At 35.4% G+C, this 13,392-nt stretch overlaps 1 protein-coding gene across 1 annotated transcript; it reads left to right on the top strand.

Moving 5' to 3' along the window:
* The first annotated feature begins 3,096 nt into the window (after nucleotides 1-3,096).
* mamdc2b (MAM domain containing 2b) lies at nucleotides 3,097-11,137 on the top strand. The gene is made up of 14 exons (XM_063014423.1): nucleotides 3,097-3,273; nucleotides 3,851-3,955; nucleotides 5,020-5,270; nucleotides 6,088-6,172; nucleotides 6,328-6,441; nucleotides 6,674-6,957; nucleotides 7,238-7,331; nucleotides 7,509-7,655; nucleotides 8,148-8,413; nucleotides 9,130-9,226; nucleotides 9,308-9,463; nucleotides 10,422-10,681; nucleotides 10,772-10,856; nucleotides 10,974-11,137. The coding sequence occupies exons 1-14, from the start codon at nucleotides 3,240-3,242 to the stop codon at nucleotides 10,982-10,984; spliced, it is 1,989 nt and encodes a 662-aa protein (XP_062870493.1). The 5' UTR covers nucleotides 3,097-3,239; the 3' UTR covers nucleotides 10,985-11,137.
* The last annotated feature ends 2,255 nt before the right edge of the window (nucleotides 11,138-13,392 follow it).

Here is a 13,392-nt window from a genome sequence, read left to right as displayed (position 1 = left end):
TCTCCTTCACCGTAGCGCCTCCAGCACAACCCACAGGATCACACACACACACACACACACACACACACACACACACACACACACACACACACGATGCGCTTCTATTAACGCAGCCTCCAGGACACACCCTGAGCCCCATACCCGTGTTACATCAAAATCTGTCATCTAACTACTTTTTGTTACAAATAAAGGGAAAACAGCGGCCTCTACAGGTAACAAATTATACTGGCAAAATATTTTGATGCAACACACTACAGTATTTATCATATTGGTGAATCATCCACAGCTTTTGATGTTTTATAATTTTACTGATGTCCCTGATTGGTCTGAATTTTGATTAAAATACACTAGTGTAGAATCAGTAGTATGAAATGCTTCAAATAGAGTAAAGCAGAATTATAAAAATAAAATTGAATAGACTGTGGTGCTATAGAATAGAACAATGTGGAACAGTTTATTAGAGTACATTAATTAGACTGCAAAAAGCTATTGAGTGGAATATGTTTATTTATAATTTTTACATCAGTATTTGGGGGGGGGGGGTGTTATAAGCATCTGAACATGTCTGAATATGCTCAATATATCAACATATATTAAAGGTTGGCAGAAAATAGTGAGCCATTACATGTGAGCCACTGGGAGATTCTTCTTTTACACTCAATCATGATAGCTTCTTACCAATTCACCTACTTACTGTGGATGAAAAGTACATGGATGTATAAGTTACAGTGTAGCTTCAGTATTTACTTTTCACCCTTATTTAGCATCTGTCCCAAAGGTGATGCCATGCAGGGGTCAAATTCAATATTTGTTTAGATACTGAGAAGTTCCTTAGTTAAACATTGCACTTTTGTCAGTTCAAGAGAATTAACAAACCACATATTCTAGTTTTTATTGCAATTTTCAAAATGTCCCAATGTCATTTGTATCTTTTTACCACTTATCCCTAACAATCAGTTATGAAATTACCTCCAAGCTGTCACCCCATCTGCTGAACAAAAACTCAGGCTTATTAATAATGTATTGGACATACAAATTGTTTTCAAAATAAACATTCACTGAGCACTTTATTATGTACACCTCTGGTATGTACATTTGTTAATTATTTTATTAGCAAATTTTTCCATACAAATGAACTTGTAATGTTTGGAGCACTAATCTTTTGATAGCATTGTCACTGATGTGTTAAAAATACTGTCACAGTCAGTAAATGTAAATCTACAAACTTCATATCTGCTTATATAAAATATATAAATATATATATAAAATAATAAATGAATATATGTACCAGATAGGTGTAGCAAATAAAGTGTTTATACCTGGCAGTGGCAATGATACTTACAAAAATGCATTGGATTTTAAATTGTTAATTTGTAAATAAAGTCATCATTTGTTTAACTTCTCCACTCTTTCGTGTAATTGTTCACCCAGCCTTATACAAATTTTCTCCAAATCATTGTTTTCAAAATAACAATGTTATAATGTGACCCAACAACTGTAAAAACACACTGCTGGCATGAAGCATTGAAACACTTGCATTACTTGGATGACACTGAAAAAGGCCTTAATTCAATCCAGACTTTTATTTGACCTCCCTGGTCAGAAATGCAGTCTCTCCAGTAATTGTGTCATGTTTTCTGTATCAGCTTACATAGCCATGTGCTGGGTTCATGTGTAGCTGAAATATTTTTACCATGACCTAAAGTCATTTCCAGTTATTTATCCTGGAGATAAAACCCAAATAATAAATACATGTAATCAATTAAACAGGGCAGAATACATAAAACAGAAAACTTTTCTTTTATATTCCACATGTTGTTTATGTAAATCAGGGTGTTTATTGCTTTACTGGGCTAGTTCTAAACCTTTGCACATTTCTGTTTACAACTGTTTTTGCCGTTATTGAGGAAAATAAAAAGGAACAGAACAGATATTTAAAAAAAAGTATTTTAATGTCTTATAAAATAAATTAAAATATACATGAAAATTAAAATAAATCATATATGAAAAGTAGATACACCCAATAAACTTAAACTAAATAACACAACTTATTTCTACATTCTACATTCAAATTAACAGATAATCTTCCAGATCCACTTCTCATTTTTGCTGTCAATTTATAACTTACAACCAAATCAAATGTTTTAATGATAAAAAAAGATATTTATTTATTATAATTATATCTTATTTTGATTCCTATTTTAGTTCTAGATGTACTGTTTTTTGAACATTATTTTTCTTACTTTTCCATCCTGTATTTTAGGCTTCACCACAGCAGATCATTTTGGTCCACATACCTGATTTAGTGTAGTTACACAGGATGTCCCTCCTGATGCAACCCTTCATATTTTTATCTGGGCTTGGGATCGGCACTTTCAAGTGCATTTTCAAGTGTACTTTCAAGTGCACCTTTCAATGGCTAGGTTGTTCGGCCATCCCCTTTAGACATAGTCAATCATGTCTGTGTAGATGACTGGCCACTAGCACTGCTGAGATTGAAACCGCATATCTCAGCAATAGTGGGCTAGCCAATTTTACCACTGCACCACCACGGTACCCAATATGATTCACTGGAGTAAATGTATGTACTACGTACTACAGTAACTGGTATACAGCAGGACGTAGTCTGTTCTACTGTCTTTTAAAACTAAGATTCCCAGTCCAAATAGCAAGTGTCATACTTAAGACTCTGTTACTGTCTTCATGTTTGTTTTCAATTCAAATATACAGATTAAGACTGTGAAACACCAACACTATTCCTATTTTTATACATTCAATTCTTTGGGTTTTGAACAAATATTTATATACTTAAATAAGGAAAAATGCAGAAACCATGGCTAAGCTAGATGTGTCATTGAGTTAAAAGATCTGTTCTATATTAGTTTAGATCTGATCTGGTCTACATTATTTTAGTCATATCACATGACTTGTTTATTCCGTTACTCTCTCTTAATCTCTCTCTCTCTCTCTCTCTTTCTCTCTCTCACTTTTGGACCCTCCTTTTCACTTTTTAATTCGTTCTTCCTTAGTTTTGCTTCCATCTGATTTCCAGAAGAAATACAGAAGGCTCCCACATGTGTAATAGTGGGAGAGAGAGTGAGAGAGAGACAGTGAAAGAGAGAGAAAGAAGGAAAAGGAGAAAGTGGGGATAGGGGTATGCAAGATAGAGAAGTCATATGCTGTTGGGCAGAAAGACTTTGGTAGAGGAGAACTAAATTACATTTTTTATCCAGTAAAACATGGCATTTTGTCTCTTCCTCAGCCTGCTTTTAGGTGAGTACAAAGCATGTTTGTTTGGACCTCTTGGTTAGCTAGAGAGCATGTGTGTGTTAACATAAGAAAAAGAAAAAAAGACAAATGTATAATTTTGTAGCTTTTTTTACAATTTGATCATCTGAATATTTTCTTTGCCCTTGCCTACATCCAGCTGTTTATTGTGAAGGTGTAATAACATATAGATGCCACAAATACTTTGAAAAAGGTGTCAGTAATTTTACCCTATTGCCACAATGTTCAAAGGTTTGATATATTTAGATTAGAACAGCTTCAGTAAGATATACATTCATATAATTACATTTACATGATTTGAGTTTTAGACACTGAAATGCTTTATATTGTTTTTAAAAATCAATTTTAACACCAAACCTTACACACATTTTAGTGTATAAAGTTAAGTTTATAATTTTTTAAATTTTTAATTAAGATTTAATTAATTAAGTTTTTGTTCTTCTGTGGCAGTACTGTTTCACTGTGAGCAAACAAATACCATAATACATGTTGTGTACTGTGAAATCATAGTATAGGATATACTGAATATATTTTTTCCAAACTATTTTCTTTTCTGTTGCAGTGGCAGTAAAAGCAAAGACTTTGCCGGGCTCATGCAGTTTTCAGGGAAGTACTTGTGACTATATAGCAGATTCAGCCTCCCTCAGTTGGACTATCGATCCCAATAGTAAGGAGCAAACTGAATACTAGAAATAAAACGATTACACATTGAATCCCTAACTGATTCTGGAGAAACAAGAAACCTCAAATTGCTTCAAAATATTGTGTCTCCAGATGCTCTTAAGTGACACAGTAGAAAAGCATTTGTCCTACTTTTGCAAATGTTCGGGGTTTACACTGCAACAGCCATAGTGCATTCTGAGCCTTTTTAAATGTTTAGGAGAATATATGACTGGCTCTTCTCTCTGTATGAAAATGGCATTTATTTTTATTCGGTCTACACCTCTTTATGAATTAATTATCATTTAATTCTGCTTGTCTAGGGAAAGTTTAATTTCTTGCAGCTGTTTATTGTTTACTGCTACAAGCTTAAATGCTTCTGCATTGTACTAAACAGGAAATAAATATGATGATTGAGACCATAAAGGCTGGCTAAAGAAAACATTTAACCAGACTATGTACATTCCAGTGGTTACATTCTAGTGTGTGATTCTTGTTTTGAGCTAGACCAACATTTTCACAAGATTTAACACTAACGATCCGAGATGTTAATCAGTCAAGACATCTTTAATACTTGCTTTTTTACTTTTCTTTATTAAAAGTGTTGATGGTTTGTACCAAATATTTACAATCATGTATTTCATTACAATACATAAAAAGAGTAACATAATCAGAATACAATTTAAAAAGTCATATGCACACATACAGTTGAAGTCATAAGTTGTGCATACACTTGTAAAGAACATAAATTGCATGACAGACTTGGGATTGTTTCTCGGGATTTCACTGTTTGGCTACAACTGATGACATACTGGAAGTTAAACTGCAAATCAAACAGTTTCAGTCTTGTAAATATTTAAATACAAGCAATTCCTGCTATTATTAAGTTGTTATAAAATGAGATCACATACTTTTACAGTAATGTTGATGTAAGAAAATGTGTGTTTATTTATAGAAACCAAACATCTCAGAAGCAAACACTGAACACCAAACTTGGCTGTTCAACTACAACCAGAATAAGAAGAAAAAGTCAGTGTCTTTATATGTTTTTTCTCCTTTTTCTTTCCTGAGAGCATTATATCACAGTGGAGGCAGATATGCAGGGAAAGGATGAAAAGGCCGTTTTGTTGGGTCCAGATGTGGAGCAGCAGGACTGGAGCTGTCTTAGGCTGGTTTATCAGCTCAGCGGAAGTGCTTCATTACATATTCACACCCGTTCTGAAGGAGAGAGTTTTGACCACACGCTGTGGTCAGCCAATACCCCCTCTGATAGTTGGATCTTTGCAAGTATAGACCTAAAGAACTCAACAGAACCATACAAGGTAAGAGAGGTACAATATCTTTTTGTGTTTTAATGTCAGGTAAGCACTCCTTTTTGCTATTCTCCAGACAGATTTTTTTCTTCTTTTTAGCACTGGATTTTTCTTAAACCATGACACATTGTTCTGTAGACATTTAAAGGTGACTGCTTGTTTTGTTTTAGAATACATGCGATTTAGGCTGGCCTAAATCAAACCTGTCTGTGTTCAGTTGAAGATAAATTGAAACTGTACTGACTTTAAACATAGCTCATCTTCATAATGTTATTTTTAATTAGTAACATGTTGCTAAATGGTTGCTATGGTGTTGACAAATGGTTGCTGTGGTATTCTAGGTGGTTGGCAGAGTGTTGCTAAGTAGTTGCTGTGGTATTTCAGGTGGTTGGTAGAGTGTTGCTTAGTTGATACAGATTTCTAGGTAGTAGGTGGGGTGTTGCTAGGTTGTTGCTAAGATATTTCATGTGGTTGCTAGGTTTTTGCTATAGGGTTTCTGTGGTATTACATGGGGTTAATAGGGTGTTTTTAGTTGGTTGCTATATACAAAAGGCAGTTGGTAGTGCAAATATATTTTATATATTACATTAAATTACAATGTGTCCTAAACCTGAACTAAAATTAAAAATATTAATTAATATTAATAATTAATAGTTTTTGTTTTAAAGGTTTTTGTTCATCAACTATATTTACGTAACATTGTCAGTGTTCTTCTGTTCATTTGTTTGTGGCTTGATGACATAATTGTGCCAGAAGTTATGTTTCTGTGTTTTATGTGTTATTTGTGTTCTTGTTGTGTATAAAAATGTGTCTTTATGCTTTGCAGCTTGTTATTGAGGGCAGACCAGGATCAGCTAAAGGCAGTAGTGTGTCAATATTTGAGATCAACATTTCAGATCAATACTGCATAGGTTAGAAGCTTTTACACCAATTCAATTTGTACTGTAAAATCTGTATGTATGGTTGCCAAGTCTGCACAATAACAAAACAGCCAATCAAAATGTCCAAACTGATAACAAAACCAAAACAACTTTCATGAATACATTATTCTTTTCCTGCCCCCCAGACTGTGATTTTGAGGACACTAATCTGTGTGGCTACACTAACCAGTGGAACGGCAATGTCAACTGGTACGTGGGAAGAGGAGCTCCAATCAACCCTGCCAACAGCGATGGGCCAGGTAAATGTGTATAAACATTCTAAAATCTTTTTATTTAACCTTGCATTTTATGACCATTGAATACGTTTACCTTTTCACTCAGGGCTTAATAACCAGTTCTCTGCCCACTGTACTTTCTATTTGCTACACAGTTAAGAATGTTAACTAGCTATACTTTTAATCCATGATGAAATGTAATGTATTTTTTTCTAGAAAGTCTTCCTTACTGACCAAAAAATGCTTTAAATTTCAGGTCATTACATGTATGTAGATTCAATCCACTCAAAGAATCTCAAGGAGGTGGCCAAATTGATGTCTCCTATGACCACTGTGCCCATGATGGGCTGCTTGAGTTTTCAGTACCAACAGGACCATGCAGAGGGTCACCTGTTCTCAGTGTACAGCAGGGACCAGGTCGGTCAGTACAAAGAGTTGTGGAGAGCCAGTGAGCCTGAGAGTAACCAGGTAGAGGTGGAAGCAAAAACTAAGGTGTGGATTCCTGTTCAAGCTGCTTTGAGAGCCCCCTACCCTATACAGGTAAGCCTCTCTGCAGTAACCCACCATATTGCATTTTTATTGCTTTTAGCACAGCTAGTGTTGGGTTTTGTTAGTACTTTTACTTGCACCTTCATGCCACTTGCCATAGTACACTGGAAGCATATTAAATAACAAAACAAAAAGTGGTTTTAGTTTTAACTTTTAACGTTTGACTGTCTACACAAGTGAAGAATTTAAACATATACCCAACTGAGTTTGTCTGAGAACTGTGATTTGTTTAAAAGATACATTTTAATGGTGTACTTGTTTTGTTTGTCAGGTGGTATTCGAAGCATCATTCAATAGTCCAAGAGGGGGCCGGGTTTTACTTGATGATATTTCCTTCTCTTCTGAGCTCTGCAGTAAAGAAACAGGTGCTGTCTGGGTTTTCATGTTATATAAATGTATGTATGTAATTATTGTAAAGTGACCTTTGGTAAAGGGGCTATAATTTTGAAACATTATTATTATTATTATTATTATTAGTAGTAGTAGTAGTAGTAGTAGTAGTCATGGCAGCAGTAGTAATAGTAATTATATCTGGTTTACAGAGCCCACAATCGATCCAGTGGTGGCAAACTGTAACTTTGAGCTGGGCTTTTGCCAGTACACTCAGAAAGGGACCAACAGTGAACTGTGGAAAAGAGTTTCAGTCCGTCCCAACATCTACAGAGCAGGAGACCATACAACAGGGAGAGGTAACATAGTTTTCCTTAAACACTAGGTCCTAGAGTGTGTAAATGTGTGGGTCTGTTGTGCCTTGAGAAGTGTAAATTCATTTTATTATTCATATTATTATTATTGTTATTATCATCATCATTAATGTAATTATTGTTATAAGTAATTGTTTGTAGTCTGTACTATACTACTAAAACATAAAAAAAAAACCTTGAGGAAAATAGCAAATGAGATTAAGGTCCCTGAATTACACATCTGGGTTCGAATTCCCAGTTGTGGTATTGGCTGTGTCTGAGGGGGGTATGGCTAAGATGGCCCCGTGATTGACTGGCGTCCTGTCCGTGCTGTGTTACTGCACTGTGCCCAGTAATTGGACCCGCAGCAATCATGACCAGGATAAAGTGGTGGTAAAACATGGAAATGAATGAAAATGAAAAAATACCCATAATAATACTAACAACTTAATCCAAAATTAAGGAATAGCTAATATTTACTTATTTCCTTTAAAACAGGCTTTTTCTTGTTGGCAAATTCCTGCTTTGCATTGCAGTCTGGCTACATCAGTCGACTTTATGGGCCTCCACTTCCTGACAACCAGAAGTACTGCTTAAAGTTCTTCTACTCTCTCAGAGGTTTCAGCAAAACAGATCAGACGTTATCTGTTTATCTGTATGATAAAGCTGAAACAAAACAAGAGAAAATATGGACACAGAGTGACAGTAACAGAGATGTCTGGATACAAGTAGAACTCACAATCCAGAGTCAACATACATCCCAGGTATGACTGTTTAATGCTTGTGGAATTATCCTGTGTGCTTAAGTTTTCATTGTTGTTAAGGACTAAAATGCAGCTTTAAGTTTTACCCAATAAATCCATGCTTTCCTTTTATAGTGATTATCTTATCTATATAACATACTGTATTTTTAAAGAGTTGTGTTTACTGTTTAAATCCAGACAGCTTGAAACATTACAGATCAGCAGTGGACTGAAATACATCTGCCATCACTTAATTTTCTTTTGTTTCTAGCGGTGCCATATAACATCTGTATGCAAGATGCACAGCCCCGTATGTTCTTGCAGGATTTGTGATAAATGAGCAAGGAGTATGATAGGAAAAATAGGAAATGCCAATAGAATGCTGTTTGTCAGCTGGGGAACAACTGGCAGCAACAGGGTCTAAAGCTTGTCATGCAACACAACCAAAAATGACAAATAGTAAAGAAATGTAGGCCACACACCCCCATGTATCACAGGCCACAAACAGCCCACAGGCCACAGGTTAGGAATCCCTGTCCTAGCGTAATGAGGCAAACATTAGGGCAAATTAGGGCTACGGAATGTAGATAAAGGTGAAAAATTAAGTCTAGAACAGAAGTGGGACCCCATACTGCAATTTTCAAGAACTAAATGAATCTGATCTTAATTCATGCTGAACAATTTGACAATAAAGCAATTAATAACAAACCTGTGTTTTATTTTTATACCCTTGAAAGGTGGTGTTTATTAGTACATGTAAAAACTTTTGGAATTGTGTCTCTGCTGCCATTGATGACATTAGCCTCAGACTTGGAGATTGTGAGCAACAATTAGGTAAATATTTAAAATCTTTAAAATCTAAAAACAGTTGAAAGTGTTACTAGTTTTTTACCTCCCTGGTCTTGTTTGTTACAGGACCATCTCCATCTTTTTCTTCTTTCTGTGATTTTGAGAATGGGCTGTGTGGATACACTCAGGATGGAAAGAGTGACATAGCACATTGGGTTCTAAACAGAGGGCCAACACCAACCTCTTACACTGGACCTAAAGGAGATCACACAACTGGATTTGGTTTGTTGATCTTTATTTTTTCAGATTGTCCAAAGACATGACTTGTTAAAGAACTCAAATGTTAAAGAAATTGTTTAACAATGAAATCACTGTATTTCAAGCCCAATCACCCCAAATTGTTCAGTTTTTGCAGCTAGTTTGCAACCTTAGTTTTGCGCTAAAGCTCAATCACATTAAGCTATTTTATATCATGTTCAAGTAAACGGATTGTCAGATTGAAAGTATAGTGTGTGGTTTGATATTTTAGTTTAAATTGATACTAACATTTTCAGCTCTCTGGTACAATTACACTTTAAATGGGTGGCATTTTCTGTAACTTGAATGGTTGGAACACATTTAAACACATTTTAAAAATGACATATTTGACATTTGAAATGCTGGGTCAAAATATATACATTCTGATCAAGATATAATCAACACAACAATTTTATTCTGGCTTCCTGTCACTGTCTTTGAGGAGTTTTGCATGTTTTTCCCTGTGTATGTGTGGATTTAAATTGGATACTTTTTCTCTCATCTCCTAAAAACATGCAGCAGGTGAATTGGCTAAAGTAAACGGCCTTATGTAAGTAAGTGAATGTGCAAGTGTGTTGCTCCACGATGGTCCAGGGTGTGTTCTTGCCTTGAGTCTAGCTTTTCAGAGGGGAGCTAGATCTGCCATGACCCTGGCTGGAAGAAGCAGTAAGTAAAAATAAATGAATGAATGAATGAATTAGGATTTTATGTGTCTGTATCACTCTGAATTCATTTTCACTGTCAGTAAATCTGAACTGGGGTTGATTGAGTTTTTATATATGATGTGCATCATGTTGTTTCTAAATAACTTCAAAGTGCAGGCTGAACCATTCCTCCAGTACAAAACTAAGAAAATAAATGCCTGGCACCAAACATGCCATAACAATTAATGGACAGACAATGAGTCTAAATCAGGGACATCTTTTTGTTTGTTTTTATTAAGGTCATTATCTGTACATCGAAGCCTCCCAAATCCTGCCAGGTCAAAGAGCTCGGCTGGTGTCCATCCCCATTCGAGGTTTTAAAGGAGCTCAATGCCTGCTTTTCTTTTACCACATGTACGGCTCTGGTACAGGCCAGCTTAGTGTTCTGCTACATTCAGAGCTAGAAGATAAAGACAGGGTGCTGTGGGAGCGTAATGGAGAGCAGAGCATGTCCTGGCTAAGAGCATCACTGACCTACCAGTATGATCATTCACACCAAGTAAGTAAACCAACAAGTTAACTGATTGTATCCGTCATTATTAATGATTTTTAAATAATTTTTGTAAATGGCTGTTTTCTATTGATTTAGATTGTATTTGAAGCCACCCGAGGATCATCAGTTAAAAGTGATATTGCGATTGATGATATTATATTTCAAAAGGGACTCTGCGAAGGTATTAATGTGCACTGTGGAAATTTATATATATTAATTACATTGTGTAATCTGCTACAATTGCTAAAGTAATAAAGCCATGAAGTCAAATATTTTTCTGTTTATTTTTTTTCCACAGATGCTGTCTAACCCGACCAGCAGATGAAATTACACAATGTGCACTGCACATAAGCACACTTAATAAACCATACCTTGAAAAACGTATTATGAATAGCTAAAACAACTTCAAATGCACCTAATATTGTTACATAATCTCTTATTGCTTATATTTTCTTTCTGTATCAGAACTCATTTTGCACAATTCTTTAGCTCTTTGATTGAATAAAAATTAGTTTGCAGTTGAATTCCTGCTTTATACAGTTCATGATTGAGTAACGTGTGGACAGTGAAATCTGTAAACATGCCTTATAAATTGATACCGGTGGTTTTGCAAGTTTGGACGTTTATTTTTTTCAAATACTATTTAATTACATAAATAATCAATGTCATTCGGTTTTGCAGAATATTCTACATTATTTTGTGGTAATGAATGAGGATAAAATATATTAATCCCCGAAAGAAAATTATAAATCATATTGTAATACACAGTATAGAAGTAATAAAATAAAATACACATAAAACATAATGCATAAAACATAACATTTGTCAAATAGAAATATTCCCCACTATCCACCAGGCCCTGTAATGGATTGGCGTCCTGCCTGGGGAGTGTTACTGCATTGTGCCCCGTGATTCCGGGGAATCCAAATCCAAAGTTTTAAGGTATTTTTTTCCAATAAGGATGTATAGGAAACCTGTTAATGCGTTTCATGGTCCCGTGCATCTATTTTAGGCTATTGTAAAATAATGGGGTAGTTTTTGACACTCATACACTGAAAGAAATATATAATATACAAAAAACACTGAAATACAATTAAAAAAACAGTTAAATACAATAAACAATGCTTTTCACCTTTATTTCTTTATTGTTTTCTTATTGTTTTTAATCGTGAAAATGCTTGATCTTGGAATACTGCATTCCGTTCAGTAAAAGCGCATTCGCATGAGAAGCGGCAAAATCACTTTTGCGCTGACTGTGCCGCTATTTCTGATAGTGTGGCAGCGCACACGTGCTTAACGTGACTTATTGTACTAAAATGAGCGAGGAATTTCATTAATGAAGAGAACGTATGAGCGGTAATAATTAAGAGAGATTTAGTGTTCCTATGTCATTCTTTTAATACATCAAGCTTTTTTTTTTAATGATAAGCATTTTAGACTCTCTCGGAAAAGCTGATTCTTACCATTTCTTAGCACCATTTCCTGAGCTATAACACAAGTATAAAAGTGAAACAGGAGGAAAATCCAGCTAAACACAGATCAGATCAGATCAGCTTTCAGACTAAATTTGATGGTTATTGTTACACAAATTCAGATTCATTTCATATTCACACTTTGATGACATTTTACCGCACCGGTCAAGCCAAGTGCTAAATAAAACAGCAGTCGCTCCCACGTCGAGCTTAAAGTAAACGTCAAGTTTAAGGGTCTAAATTTCTCGACGAAGATCGTCGTTACTTTTGCTAAATTGATAAAGTCACTGTTGTCACATCATTTTAAAAAGAGAATGAATTTGGAAGCGCCTGGCACCCCCTACAGATGTAAAGTACAGTACAGTACAGAAGAGTAAAGTACAGTACAGTACAGAAGAGTACAGTACAGAAGAGTACAGTACAGTACAGAAGAGTAAAGTACAGTACAGTACAGAAGAGTAAAGTACAGTACAGTACAGTAGAGTACAGTACAGTACAGAAGAGTAAAGTACAGAAGAGTACAGTACAGAAGAGTACAGTACAGTACAGAAGAGTACAGTAGAGTACAGTACAGTACAGAAGAGTAAAGTACATTACAGTGCAGTACAGTACAGAAAAGTAAAGTACATTACAGTACAGTACAGTACAGTACAGAAGAGTAAAGTACAGTACAGAAGAGTAAAGTACAGTACAGAAGAGTAAAGTACATTACAGTACAGTACATAAGAGTAAAGTACAGTACAGTACAGAAGAGTACAGTACAGTACAGAAGAGTACAGTAAAGTACAGTACAGTACAGAAGAGTACAGTACATAAGAGTATAGTACAGTACATAAGAGTAAAGTACAGTACAGTACAGAAGAGTACAGTACAGAAGAGTACAGTACAGTACAGAAGAGTACAGTACATAAGAGTATAGTACAGTACATAAGAGTAAAGTACAGTACAGTACAGAAGAGTAAAGTACATTACAGTGCAGTACAGTACAGAAGAGTAAAGTACATTACAGTGCAGTACAGTACAGAAGAGTAAAGTACAGTACAGTACAGAAGAGTAAAGTACATTACAGTACAGAACAGTACAGTACAGAAGAGTAAAGTACATTACAGTAAATCTCTCTACCGCAGCCATCCACATGAAAATGAGTCACTTGGCGAGTCACGTGGTAAAGCTGAGCCAATCACAGCTGGACGTGTCTGCAGCAGCGGCGCGAAACGAAAGCTAGTAAACAAGAGGACTGAGAGA

This window comes from Trichomycterus rosablanca, chromosome 18 (assembly GCF_030014385.1).
Source record: "Trichomycterus rosablanca isolate fTriRos1 chromosome 18, fTriRos1.hap1, whole genome shotgun sequence".
NCBI lineage: Eukaryota > Metazoa > Chordata > Actinopteri > Siluriformes > Trichomycteridae > Trichomycterus > Trichomycterus rosablanca.
This window is presented reverse-complemented; position numbering and strand designations above follow the sequence as displayed.

Coding starts and splice junctions, on each gene's coding strand:
- mamdc2b (XM_063014423.1), top strand. CDS start 3,240: ATGGCATTTTGTCTCTTCCTCAGCCTGCTTTTAG. Junction 5,271..6,087: donor ACTCAACAGAACCATACAAG/GTAAGAGAGGTA, acceptor TATGCTTTGCAG/CTTGTTATTGAGGGCAGACC. Junction 7,332..7,508: donor GCTCTGCAGTAAAGAAACAG/GTGCTGTCTGGG, acceptor TCTGGTTTACAG/AGCCCACAATCGATCCAGTG.